The 12484-nt window shown below is 55.5% G+C and overlaps 1 protein-coding gene across 1 annotated transcript in view; it reads right to left on the bottom strand.

Annotated features, from left to right (window-relative positions):
• Nucleotides 1-5215, bottom strand: part of PEPD (peptidase D) — a 120477-nt gene extending 115262 nt beyond the window's left edge. The window contains exon 1 of the mRNA XM_024734053.1: nucleotides 5139-5215. Coding sequence (XP_024589821.1) covers nucleotides 5139-5155 — 17 coding nt within the window. The 5' untranslated portion in view covers nucleotides 5156-5215. The remainder of the gene's footprint in view (nucleotides 1-5138) is intronic.
• Nucleotides 5216-12484: the final 7269 nt, after the last annotated feature.

Here is a 12484-nt window from a genome sequence, read left to right on the forward strand (position 1 = left end):
GCCCCACACACCTTCTTGGTTAAACACACCAGCTACCGGGTCCACCTGGACTGCCACCACGTCCCCACCTGGAAGGCTCTCAGAAGGGCTGGGCTTTATCTTATCCAGAACCTTCTGAAAGACCTAAATTCCTCAGGGCACCCAGACAGGACCTTTGTGGCCTAAGGGCCAAGCAGCCCAGGTCAAGACAGGAAAGTCAATAGCTCCCCCCTTCTGTGAGCATCAGCTTCTCCTGCAAAATCTACAACACTATCTAGTCGTCCATGGGCTCAGCCGGAACAGAGAAAGGCAGCCTGGCCAGAGCCCCCAGGCACGCCGATGGCTGCAGTCATTCATTACAGCAGGGCAGCCCAGAATCAAGGTTTATAGAGACGTGCCCTTTGATTTCTCATGACATAAACCAACCCCTCAGAGAGAATGTTGGGCCCAGAGCCATCGCAGGTGGCTTCTCCCTGCAAGTTCAGCAAAAGCAGCACCCATAAAACATCCCCAACTGGTTTCTGCTGGAGCTTTTGCTAACTGGCACCCGGAATCTAAAAGGCAAAAGCCAGGTCGTCCCCAAGTCCAAGTATAAATAAGGCACACTTTATTGCATGCAGCCAAGGGCACAGGCAACGCCCGGGGAAGACCGCAGGGGTTGGCAGACAAAGGCTCCAGGGTATCAAAGAGACACACAGAACAAGCTCCAGCCCCCATGGGCCAGCCCACCCCCTGCCAACAGCCAGAGCCCAGGAAACGGCCAGTGACCAGCCCCCGCGGGAGGTGTGATACCACTGCTCCGAAACTCTCTCCTGTCCCTCAAATCAGTACTGAGTCAGCCCCTCCTTTGACCTCAATGGCCACCTGCAGGGTTCTCACCCAAGGGATTCACGCACAGTGTTCAGGGAGTCCACCTACTTGGATGGGAAAAAAAATTATATCTTTAGTTTTTCTAACCTCACCTTTAACATTTTCTTCAATTATTAATGTAAGCAACAAACCACACCAGTATCGGCAGTGTGTGAGTCTGTCACCAACAGAAATCAGAGGTATTTTCATGTCACCTTACTGATGTCACGGTACCTCAAAATACCACTTTTACCCGTCACTACTTCAACACTAAGGTGGTTCTTAGACCTGCTGCTTTTATTATTTTTTATTTTTTTATTTTTTTTATTATTTAATGTATAAAGAAGCATATACTACTATACCACGAATTTATTTCCTAACATCTTTATAATTGTATTTCCATATAATTGGTTTTCCCTGTAATCCTCTGTATTTTATTTCATCATGCTGAGTCTTGTATAGGTCTCACGGATGCCCATGGGGTCCACAGCACAGACAAGGACAAGATCCCTGCACTAGGATGTGACACCACTTCTGGATGGGGCCATGCTGCTAAGCTTCTGGCAAGAGAGGCCAGTCAAGGACCACCTGCTTCCTTGGCCACAGCCTCCAGCTCAGGCCAGGCACCGAGCCCACCGAGCCCTCCGGCTGCCTGTCAGCAGGGCCAGACCACTCACCCTGGCTGGAGGGGCCTCAAGGCAGCTGGTCAGCTTCTCCCACCCTGCCTACCTTTCTCCTGAGGAGGGTCGGGGGGCTAAGCACACACAGGGACCTGTGAGAAGTCAGACCAGGCCTGGGGAAGGGCACGGGAAGGCAAAGGGGCACTCAGTGGCCAGCCTGCCTCCCACAGACCCACCCCTCCCCCCAGCCCCCAAGGTCAACCCAATGCGTCTTCTCCAAGAGCACCAGGTTCATATCAGGGTGGGGACGGGCTCTGATCCAGAACCTGGCTCCTCCAGATACTTGCCCTCCAGAAATGCTGACTCCAGCGTGAACTATGACCCCACAGGCACACACCCAGGGCAGCTCACCTGCTGCTTACCACTGGGCAAAAGCCCTCTGGGCAGCAGCTCCCTGAGAGTCACTCAGTTAAAGAATTAAAGATACTCCTTCAGAGATATGGGGATATATGTTTATGTAGAGCCGATTCACTTTGTTATACAGCAGAAACTAACACACCACTGTAAAGCAGTTATACTCCAATAAAGGTGTTTTTAAAAAAAAAAAAAAGATACTCCTTCACCCTATTCAGAGTTCTGTTCCCACTCCCACCCACAGCTCCTTTCGTCAATCACTGAGGGCTCCGTGCAAAGCAGGATGGCAAGTTGGACTAGTGTAAAGTAAATCCTCCTCTCATTCTTTAGGCACCGTGTCACCCAGCACCAATCGCTGGGCGGCCACAGGGCCCTGGAGACACAAACTGAACCGGTCCCCGGGCTCCAAGGATGCCAGAGAGACATGAAGGGGAGCAACCTCTCACCCAACCGTGATGGGCAGGAGTGCAGATGTAGAAGAGCACCCTCCTGCCAGTGGGAAAAACCGGGATTCTCTGGAATATTGAGCAGGAAGCCTTGACTGGAGGTCAGGAGGGAGGGCGGTTAGGAAAGGCTTCTAGGAGGAGGAACCATCTGAGCTGAGTCTGCAAGTATGTGAACAATATGTCAGAGGATGAGGACTCTCCAGGGCCAGCCGGTGAGTGGGCAAAGGGAGGTGGAGAAAGGAAAAAGCCATGTGGGGGAGCCGATGCAGCAGGTCTGGCAACAGCAGAGAAGTCTCATCTCTGTCCATGGGAAGCTCGAGGCATGACTCAAGGAGAAGGCAGGGCTCCCTCCCACCAAGTGATATTGGATTAGGGGAGGGGGTGGAGACGACCTCACAGCAGACTCTCTGGGGGCTGTGGGACCCTCTGTCTCAAACTTGAAGTCCCTGCCCAGGCTGGTAGGACAGAGCAGGATCAGCCCTTAAACACCCCCCAGAAGAGCTTCTCAAGTTTCTAGTTGAATCTGAGATACTAGCTTAGGGCTTCCACTACTCCCCACATCACGTGGAGCACACTCCAAGCACCCGGGCCTCCCTGGGCCCAGGATCTGGAAGGACTCTACAGGCAACCAAGTGCAACTCCTGGGGAGCCTGTGGCTGTGACTTGATGGTATGGTGCCTCATTATGCCTGACACTCTGATCTGTCCTGTGTATGCAGCTGGGCACCGAGCTTTGCTGGAAACACACACGAAGCCTCTTCCACTTAAAGAGTCTGCTGGGCTCTAAGTGTCCAGCAGGGTAACCCATACCAGCCTGGGATAGCTCTTGCCAAGCAGATCCTGCCAATCTCTGGAAGCTACCTGCACCTGTCAGGTCTCCCTTCTGATTACACACCTCTCCAAGGCCTCTGTCACTCAGTGTTCCTGCTCCATGACCCAGAGAATCAGTTCTGCTATAAGGGCCCTCCTTCCAGGATTCAGCCAGCTCTAGACTCACGCCCATCCAATCACCAGCCTGGCTCCCTGTCTCTTCGGGAGAGCAGCAGACCTCAAGCCAGCATGGAGCCCTGAATCCAAATGCAGCCCCTGGAACTCCCTGTGACCACCTGGTGGCCCAGATATAGGGGTAACTGACCCACATCTGGGCACTGGCCTACACCTACTGCTCACTCTGCTCTTTAAGACAGGGTCACAGGGCTGCCCTGGTGGCGCAGTGGTTGAGAGTCCGCCTGCCGATGCAGGGGACGCGGGTTCGTGCCCCGGTCCGGGAGGATCCCACATGCCGCGGAGCGGCTGGGCCCGTGAGCCATGGCCGCTGAGCCTGCGCGTCCGGAGCCTGTGCTCCACAACGGGAGAGGCCACAGCAGTGAGAGGCCCGCGTACCGCAAAAAAAAACCAAAAAACAAGACAGGGTCACAGGCTGGGTTCAAGGATCTGGCCCTAGATTCCTTGACACTCATCTGGGACTTTGCAAGCATAGCTCTCTGCCTCAGGGGTGCTCAAGGACTAGCACAAATGTCATCCAGGGAGTGAAGCCTACCCACACTCTCCTCTGAGCTCAGAATCCATGCCCGTCAATGGCACACACCAAGACTAGAGGCATGACATCTACCCCACTGGCCCATGAACACGTAAGGGTAGGCCCAGTACTGTTCCTGGAATACAGAAGGTGCCTATTAAGTGTTTGACTTGCATGTCCTAAGCTCTCCCAACCTTGGAGTTCGGGGCCAGCTGAGGGGGCCATTTTCTGTTGCCACTCTCCCTACCTTCCAAAAAGAGAGATGCATTTAGTCCACCAGTTCCCCCATTCTGATCTCATTTCCAGCCTGGCATCTGGGGCACTGCCCTCTCTCTACCACTCCCCTTCCCAGCCCCCAGCATCTCCAGGCCCAAATGCCGCCCCCATAATTGGCCCTTGCCCTGAATTCATATATAGCCCAGGGGATAGTCATCTCAAAAGCAAATCTGAGCAGATTAAAAACCCTTGGAAGTTTCCAGTCCCTTAGGACAAAGTCTGGAAAAGCCAGCTGGGACACTGCCCTCCAGCACAGGGACACGCTCCACTGCCCCCCCGTCCCCAGTACACTCTGAACTCTCAACCTTTGTTCAGATGTTCCTTCAACAGGGACACTCCCCAACGCTTCAGCGAGCCCACCTGTCCACATTTCCTGCCACTAGGACCATTCACCATTCTTTCATTCAGCAGAATTTATGAAGCATCTACTGTGTGCAAGACATGTACTAACAAGGTCCAGGCGCAAACCAGACAAAGGCCCTGACCTCACACTTTAAATGGAGAGAAGACAAGAAACCAGTTGTCTCTTTTTTGTTGTTATGTACTATATAATTTACCAGGTGGTGATAAGAGTAGGACAGGTGCTTAGGGAAGTCTTCTCTGAGGAAGTTCCATCTGACCCTGAAGGAAGAGGAGAAGTGCCCCGCTAGGGAGGGGATTCCACGCCCATCTCAAACGCTGCCTCCTCCCGAGGGCCCCCAGGTCCCCAGCGCCCTGGCAACGCAGTCTTCCCATCTGAGGGTCGTGACCATGAATGTGCGCGTGGACCCCACCTCGGCTGCACAGTGGTGACTCCCCACGCGCGGGTGGGGCCTGAACGCCACTGCGGCCCCGAGGGAAGTGGGCAGTGGCCAGGGAGCTGACTCGGACGCGCTGGACGCCCAACCCGCGCGAAGAAGCGCGCTGCCCGCGGCCACACTGCACGCCCGGCGGGGACGCGGCCCTGCAACGGGGCTCTCAGCCACTGTCCAGCCGGGAGGCCCAAGCCCCCGCTCCGCGCCGCCATGCAAGGGCCGGGGACAGCAGCAGCACTCACCCGGTGGCCGCCGCCATGCTTGCCCGGCTCCAGCGTCACGGGAAGTGAGGCGTCAGCTGAGCCCCACCAGGTCCCACTTCGCGGGGCGGGGCTTGGGCGGGGCCTGGAGCCATTGCCCCTCCTCCTCTAGTGGAAAGGCTCCGCAGGACCCAGAGGGGCGGAGCCCTGAAGGAGGAGAAGATTCTATCTACTCGCCGGCCCCCGGCTGCAGGCTAGGGGCGGGACTCAGGTGGAGGCAGAGGCCTTTCCAGAAGAGGAGGGAACTTCCCCACGCAGTGGATACCTTGATTCTGCCCCTGACCTGGCGTCCCAGCCTGCCCAGGAGAAGGACACCTTGGAGAGGGAGCCGCTGACCCAGTCTAGGGACGGGGCAGAGGTGACAGCTGTTGCTTAAGAAGGGAAATGGCTGGAGCAAAGGCCGGGGCAATTGGAATAAACTAAAAGTTCAGTGTCCAGGAGGGGGGTGTGGGAGTGAGAGGTGCAGCCTCAGAGGTAAGCAAGGGTTAGATCTTGCACAGCCTTGAATATGGGGCTGGGGAGTTAGGTCTGTTGGACCCTTTCCAAGCTCCCTCAACTGCAGGATGGAGAAGGACCTGGGGACAGGGAGGCCAGTGAGGACGGCTGGGGAGAAGTGGGCACAGGGAGGGCACAGTTCAGGAGAACTGTGGGCATCCCCCTCTGCCCTGCTGGGTACTCTTGTTGGGAGCAGTGTCCTCCAGAAGTCTGGGGAGTGGGACAGGAAGGGTGGTGGTAAGTAGATGTTCCAGGGGAGCTCCCTGTGTTGCCGGTGCCTTAGAATAATAGTAATACTAACAGGTACGGGGCACTCAGTGTGCCCCAGTGCTTTACAAATGTCAGTTCACTGAATCCTCACAATAGCCCTGTGAGGTAGGCTCTGTCCTTAATGCCATTTTACAGATGAGGAAACCGAGGCCCAGAGAGGTAGGTAACTCACCTGAGTTCACACAGGGGCTGACCTCATGCAGTAGTGACTTGGTAGTGATTCACACTGGCTCAGTAAAGGAAGGGGCCCCAGGGCTGGTGGGAGAGGTTACCCCTTGCGTCCCAGCCCCCACGAGGGTTATGCAGATGTGTGTGGACAGGATGTGAGGCCCAGCACGTGCCCATGGGCTTCTTTACCCCACCCCCAGCTATGTCACAGCTGGAAGTAGCTTCTCTTTGAAGACCTTGGGTTTGGGAGTGCCTCTTGTTTCTTTGTCAGAACAAGGATGTGGGTCACCATGGCTGAGCTAGGGAGGCTCCAGGGACTCGGAGATGGAGAAGCAGCTGTTGTTTGTTCCCACAAAGCTGGGAAGAGAGCAGGCCCCTTAAGTAGGGGGAGGAATCAAACCAGAGCATAAGCAGGGTGGGTGACACAGCGTGCCTGCTTCAAGTCCTAGCACCATCCCTGGTTTACTCATCTGACGGGTGGGGGCTAATGGTATCGCCTCACGGGGCTGCTGTAGGGTTTCATGAGCAGACATCCAGGCACCTTTAGCCTGTGGCACAGCTAAAACGGCCAAAGCCATGAGGAGGAAGGTGGCACCTCCAGACAGCCCTTCCCACCTCCCTGACCAAGATAAGACCAAGGAGAGTTGATGGAAGAGGGAAACTCCATCCTTCCTCCCCCTTCCCACTTCCTCCAGGCAGGACCCCAGAGATGACCTGTCCACCCTCTTGCCAGTTTCCAGGGAGGAGAGCAGAGTTATAAGCCCCACACACCACTGCCCAGCCCATTGCCCTGAGAACTTGGACCCGCCCCCCACTTCCCATTAAGCAGTTTCCCACCTTCAGCTAAAGAGACTGGACACTTTTTAAAAATAACGAAGGGTGAGCAGAATGAGCTTCTCATGCTCTTTTTTTTTTTTTTTTTTTTTTGCGATACGCAGGCCTCTCACTGTTGTGGCCTCTCCCGTTGCGGAGCACAGGCTCCGGACGTGCAGGCTCAGCGGCCATGGCTCACGGGCCCAGCCGCTCCGCAGCATGTGGGATCTTCCCGGACCGGGGCACAAACCCATGTCCCCTGCATCGGCAGGCGGACTCTCAACCACTGCGCCACCAGGGAAGCCCCTCATGCTCTTTTGTGGAAGGAAATCCTGTCCCGGAGCTAATCACAGCCCCTCCACCATTTATTTTGATAAAAAATATGTGAAAATTAAGCCAACTGCCAGCTCTGCGTGTTTATTAATATGAAAAAGAAGTCATTATCCTAAACAGCCACAAGATAACAGGGGGAGGGCACCTACCAGCTGAGTGGAGCTCCCTTGTTCGTGGGCAGCGCTGGGGGGTGGGAGCGGCCTGCCCCTGATTCCTGCCCACCCTGGTCTGTCTGGATGGAGGGCTTGCCCTGCCAGTGAGCCTGGCACAGAGGGCTGCCCTGCTACTGCTCACGCCTCCCCATCAGAGGCTCTGGCAGGGCTGTCCCCACCCGCCCCCTGCCCCTGATCAGGGCTCTGGCAGGGGCTCCAGGAGAAGCAGCCTTGGGAGTGGGTGAAGATTACTCATGCAGGGCCGACCCTGAACGCTGCAGGAAGCCAGGAGGCAATTGGGAAAAGATTGATTTTAGAGAGTTGGAGCCAGAGAGTATAAATCAGCAAGGGAGAGCTCCAGCCAGCACACTCAGGCCTCACGCAGCGTCCCCTCTGAGGTCATAGACTGTTGGTTGAAACAGTCTCCCCTCATCGTGACCTACAAGTGGCTGAGAAGCGTTTGCACTCAGCCAGCCCAGTGGCCAGGGCATGACGACTCTCAGGAAGTGCCCTGCCCCAGCCAGACACCACAGAGAAACTTGGTCCCAGGAAGGCCTCTCCTTGGAGCTCCCGTGGCTCCCTTTGTCCCTGTGACACTGCCAGGTTTCCCTGCTCTGCCCGCACCGCTCGACCCGGGCACAAAGCTCTTGCAGCTCGATGGACCCTGCTGATGGCTGGCTGCCTGGAGACGGTTGGCCCAGAGGTGGCGACCGGCCAGACTCTGACTTGGGGCCTCGCAGGGGCGTCCCTGCAAGAGCAGGACACGGGCCCCTTCCATCTTCTGCTACATCCGAGGATGCTGGTCTGCCGGAAGGCTCTGTGTGACCACACTGGATGCCAGCTCTGCCCTTACTACCAAACTGTCTCACGTGCCAGTCTGGGAGGGGATGGGGCCCAGACCCTGCGCTGGAGGTCTGGGCTGAGGAGGAAGAGGGGCCCTCAGCATTGGCCCCAAGGAGCCCACCATCTGGGAGGGCCGAGAGCAGGGCTGTGTGACGAGTTGGGGGTTCCTGAGAGATTCTGTGCAGGAGAGCAGTGGGGTCCGAGCCCATATCTGGTGCAGGAGGTGCTGGCAAGAGGCTCTGTGCTAACTGCATGGGGGCACCAGCCTCGGTGGTGAAACCCACACAGGGCGGCATGTGGGGTTTTTGTGACTATTTGCTTCTGCTGACGAGAAGACTGGGCTCAGGAAACTAGCACCGAAGAGACTGAACAGAAGGAAGAGAAGGGTGCAGGCATGTGCCGGTGGGAGAGGGGAGATGGGGGAGGCATAGTCTAACCCAAGCTCTTCCCTAGTAGGGAAGGAAGGAGCGTGATAGAAATGAAATGCCCAGGAGACCACCTCTCCATCACGGATCTGGTGGATCCCAGCCCTCAGCCTTTGTAACATCAGCAGTAGCGGCAGCCATAGCTCTCTGACTCCTGGGGCCAGCCTGGCCTGCTCCTTCCTCCAGACCATGCCACAGCCGTCACCACCATCCCTCAGCACCCCCAGAGGAGCCCCACACCACGTCACACCCCTCCTGCCCTTCCTGGCCCCGCCCAGGCCTCCTGGGTATCCATCTTCCTGCAGGAAAGAGGCAGGCAGCAGCCAGGGGTGGGGGTGGGGGGTGCCTTCCCTAGGAAGCCCCATCACTGCCTCAAATGAAGTGGTCCCTGCTGAGCACTTTGCCAAGGTCTATGAGGCAGTTCAAGATGAGAAATGGAACGGTGCCTTCGGAAAGGCAAATCATTCCAACAGCACCTTAAAAACATCGAAGGAAACAAGCTCTTTGTGTGTGTGTGTGTGTCTGTGTGCGTGTGTGTGTGCGTGAAAATGGGAGTATATTGTTTTTCACTGTTTGGAAGACTGTTTTCTCATCTTGAAATCACAAGCTGTTTTCTTCCAGAGAGACTTATAAATACATCCAATTATCGACGTTCAATATAGGAAATAAAGTTCTGAAATGGTTTTCTTGCGCGCACGCGGAGTGGGCTGGCCAGGTTGCACAGGTGATAATTACTTTTATTTCTTCCGAGTCGTACCGGTGCCGAGTGGCTTGTCTGTCCACCTTTTATTGCGTTCACTTTTATTGCATTTCCCATGTTGTGTGGGGCTATTCCTTGGTGTAACTTTATTACCACCTTCCAAGATCTTGATAAAATGAATGAAATTCAGAAGTATGAGTGTTGGGTTCTGTGGCTTGTGTTCTGTGGCTTGTGTCCTGGAGAGAAATCTCCCTGGGGGATGGGCTCTCCCTCTGCCCCGCTCCAAGTTATTGAATGTCTCTGATGTTCCTATTGGCATTCACAACTGCCCCTCTTGTGGGTTTCCGTCAAGGGTGTCATTTTAAGGGGGATGCCTTCTGCCCTTCATGAAATCACCCACAGACTACGCCCCCAGCAGCCACCTAACCTGTCTGTGCCACCAGCAAGACTGGGGTCACCTGCGACTCCTCATTCCCCTGACCTCACATCTGTCCGCTTTTCCTCCTCCGTGCCCTGTCCCCTCCCCCAGCCATGTCCCCCACCTCTTCCTTCCTGAAGCCCCTTCCCACTTCCCCATGTCAACGCCAAGCCTCCGGGGCTGCCTGCCTGCAGTCTCTTCCCATTTTAAGCCCTATGCTCATCCGCGTTCTTTGTAACAAAGAGCCCCTGAGTCTGGTCATCCTCAAGTAGAGGATGTGTCAGGAGGGTGTTAGGAGGTACATCTGAAGGAGAGGCAGACTCAGAAAACAGAAGGGAACCAGGCAGGCTGGTAGCTAAGTGCACAGCCAGGCCACACCACACGCTGCTACCCTTAATTGTTGCCACTACCCCTACTGTTGGACATCACCTTGGACTGACACAGCATCCAGCATCCTGGCTTCACTCCCTGCATGGCCAAAGCCCTTGGCGGGCAGTGTAGCCACTGACAGAGCCGAAGCCTCACGCGCATGCTCTGGCCATCTTGTCCCTTTGGGCTTCTGCAGAGGGGAAGGAAGGGTTGGGAGCCCGGCATCTCACTAAATCCAATTCTCCTAACAGGTGGGGGTTAAGGTGCTGGGAGATACACACAAATCCCTGTGACACACAATATTGTGGGTACCAATTCGGGGTGCCAGCAACTCCCCCCAAATAAAACCTTGAAAAGGTCAACTTGGACAAACTAGTCCTGAGTATTGCAATCAAAAATTCTAGAAGGCAGCGATCTTCATCTCAGCACAAGTGTGAGTTTTGTTTCATGGTTTCTCTTTTCAGTTTACATGAGAGGATACGTCATCTTCATTTCTTTAGCTCTAAAGGTCTTACCTAGCCCTGCCTCCATATCATTGCCTAATAAATATCCCCAAGCACGAACAGCCTGTTAGAAATCGTGTGGTGGAGAAAGAAAAGAAGTGCATGGACTTCAGAATCAGAAGCCTGGGTCCCCTGACTTCTCTGGTCCTCACTTTTGCCGTTTGGAGCCAACAGGGTGCTTTTGCTCCCCCTAAGAGGCAGTTCTAAGGGGCAGAGGAGACCTTGAACACCAGGGCTCTTGGGGAACAGTTTAACACTATACAAATATAGCAGTGGTCACTTTCCTTATTATACTTATTATCCGAGAGCATGTACACGGAGGTTAGGAATGTGGATGCAGGAACCTAGATCCCATTCCTGGCTCTTTTACTTTACTCACTGTGTGGTGCTGGGCAAGTTACCCAACCTCTGTGAACCTCGGCTTCTGCCTTGGTAAAATGGGGCTGATGGGTCTCTGCTCAGAGGATTGTTGAAGAGCTTAGATGGGTGATCCCATGAGACCCTCAGCACAGCCCCTGGCTCAGAATGGCTGCCATACTTATTTCAGTGGTCATGTGAGAAGTAGAGACGGTAGAAAAGCACCAGGACCCTCATCCTCAAGGAGTGAAGGTGGGCGAGATGCCCCATGACGTCACTCTTAACCCTGCCCACCTACAGAACAACTTTGACACAGATGGGTGAGTCCATAGCCCCAAGCCAAGGTGGTCAGTGCTTATTCCCTTCAAGAGGACTGGCTGGCTCTTGGGGCTGCCTAGCCACCGCGAGCCAGCCCCGCTCCCTATACATGAGCTGGCAGTCCAGCCAAACACAGAGATGCTGAAGGGATGCAGGAAAACGGATGAGTGGGGAAGGCTGCAGAGAGGGCATCCCTGGCTGCACCCAGGGCTTTTGGCCCTGCCTATGAAGCCAGCAGGGCTCTGCTCGTAGGCATGGATTTGCACGTAGGGAAGAGGGGCTGCAAGGAGTTGTGTGAAGGTGGTCAGGGACACACGATAGATTGCAAAATCAGTCTCAAATTCTCCTCGCTGTGTCCATGCCCTTGCTCAGTGATGCTGCCGCCCCTCCCATCCAGAAGTACAGTCTATTTCACCAGCCCTTGAATCTGGATTGGCCAGGTGACTCACTTTGGATAATAAGACATTCACAAAAGCAAAGGCCTCGGAAAGGGCTCACCCACCGGGGCCGACCCTCCTGCCACTCTTGGGAGCCCTGCCACCGGATGAAGGTGCCCTAGTTAGCCTGCCAGAATGTAGCATGCCCGTTCGACAGCCTGCCAACCAGCAGACACACAGGCAAGGCTGGCTTGAACTATCAGCCTCCAGCCAACCCAAGGACTGAGTGCAGATCCACGAATGAGTCCAGCTGAGACCGGCCGTGCCGGCCCCAGCACCCCGAGCCGTGTAAACGGTTGTTCTGAGCCATTACGCTGGATGATTTTTTATGCCGGCTTATCACACGGGGCGGAGGGAGGAGAGCCTGAAACTAACACCCCGGAGGGGAGGCTGGGGACAGAGGCCGCAGGAGCTGCTTTCGCGTGGATCTCTGGGAGGTGCAGGGTCCCAGCAGCACCCGCTGTGGGGCCCTGGGGAGAGAGTGTGACCATCAACTCACCTCTACCTGGAGCACAGTCTGGCTGCCTGGACCGCGATTCTGCCCGGCACTGTGTGGTTGCACCGCCTTGGGGGCGTGGCAAGGCACCACCCTCACGTAGCTCTGTTTCTGCACGAGGGAGACGGGGCAGCGGTGGTGCAGAGACGTGGTGCCGCCAGCGGAGCTTTCTGGGCAGCCCACTTGAAGCACAGGAAGTGGGAGGACTCTGAGTTTCCTTAAGAATCCCTC

The sequence above is a fragment of the Neophocaena asiaeorientalis genome, unplaced genomic scaffold (genome assembly GCF_003031525.2).
Source record: "Neophocaena asiaeorientalis asiaeorientalis breed wild unplaced genomic scaffold, Neophocaena_asiaeorientalis_V1.1 scaffold280, whole genome shotgun sequence".
Taxonomy (NCBI): Eukaryota; Metazoa; Chordata; class Mammalia; order Artiodactyla; family Phocoenidae; genus Neophocaena; species Neophocaena asiaeorientalis.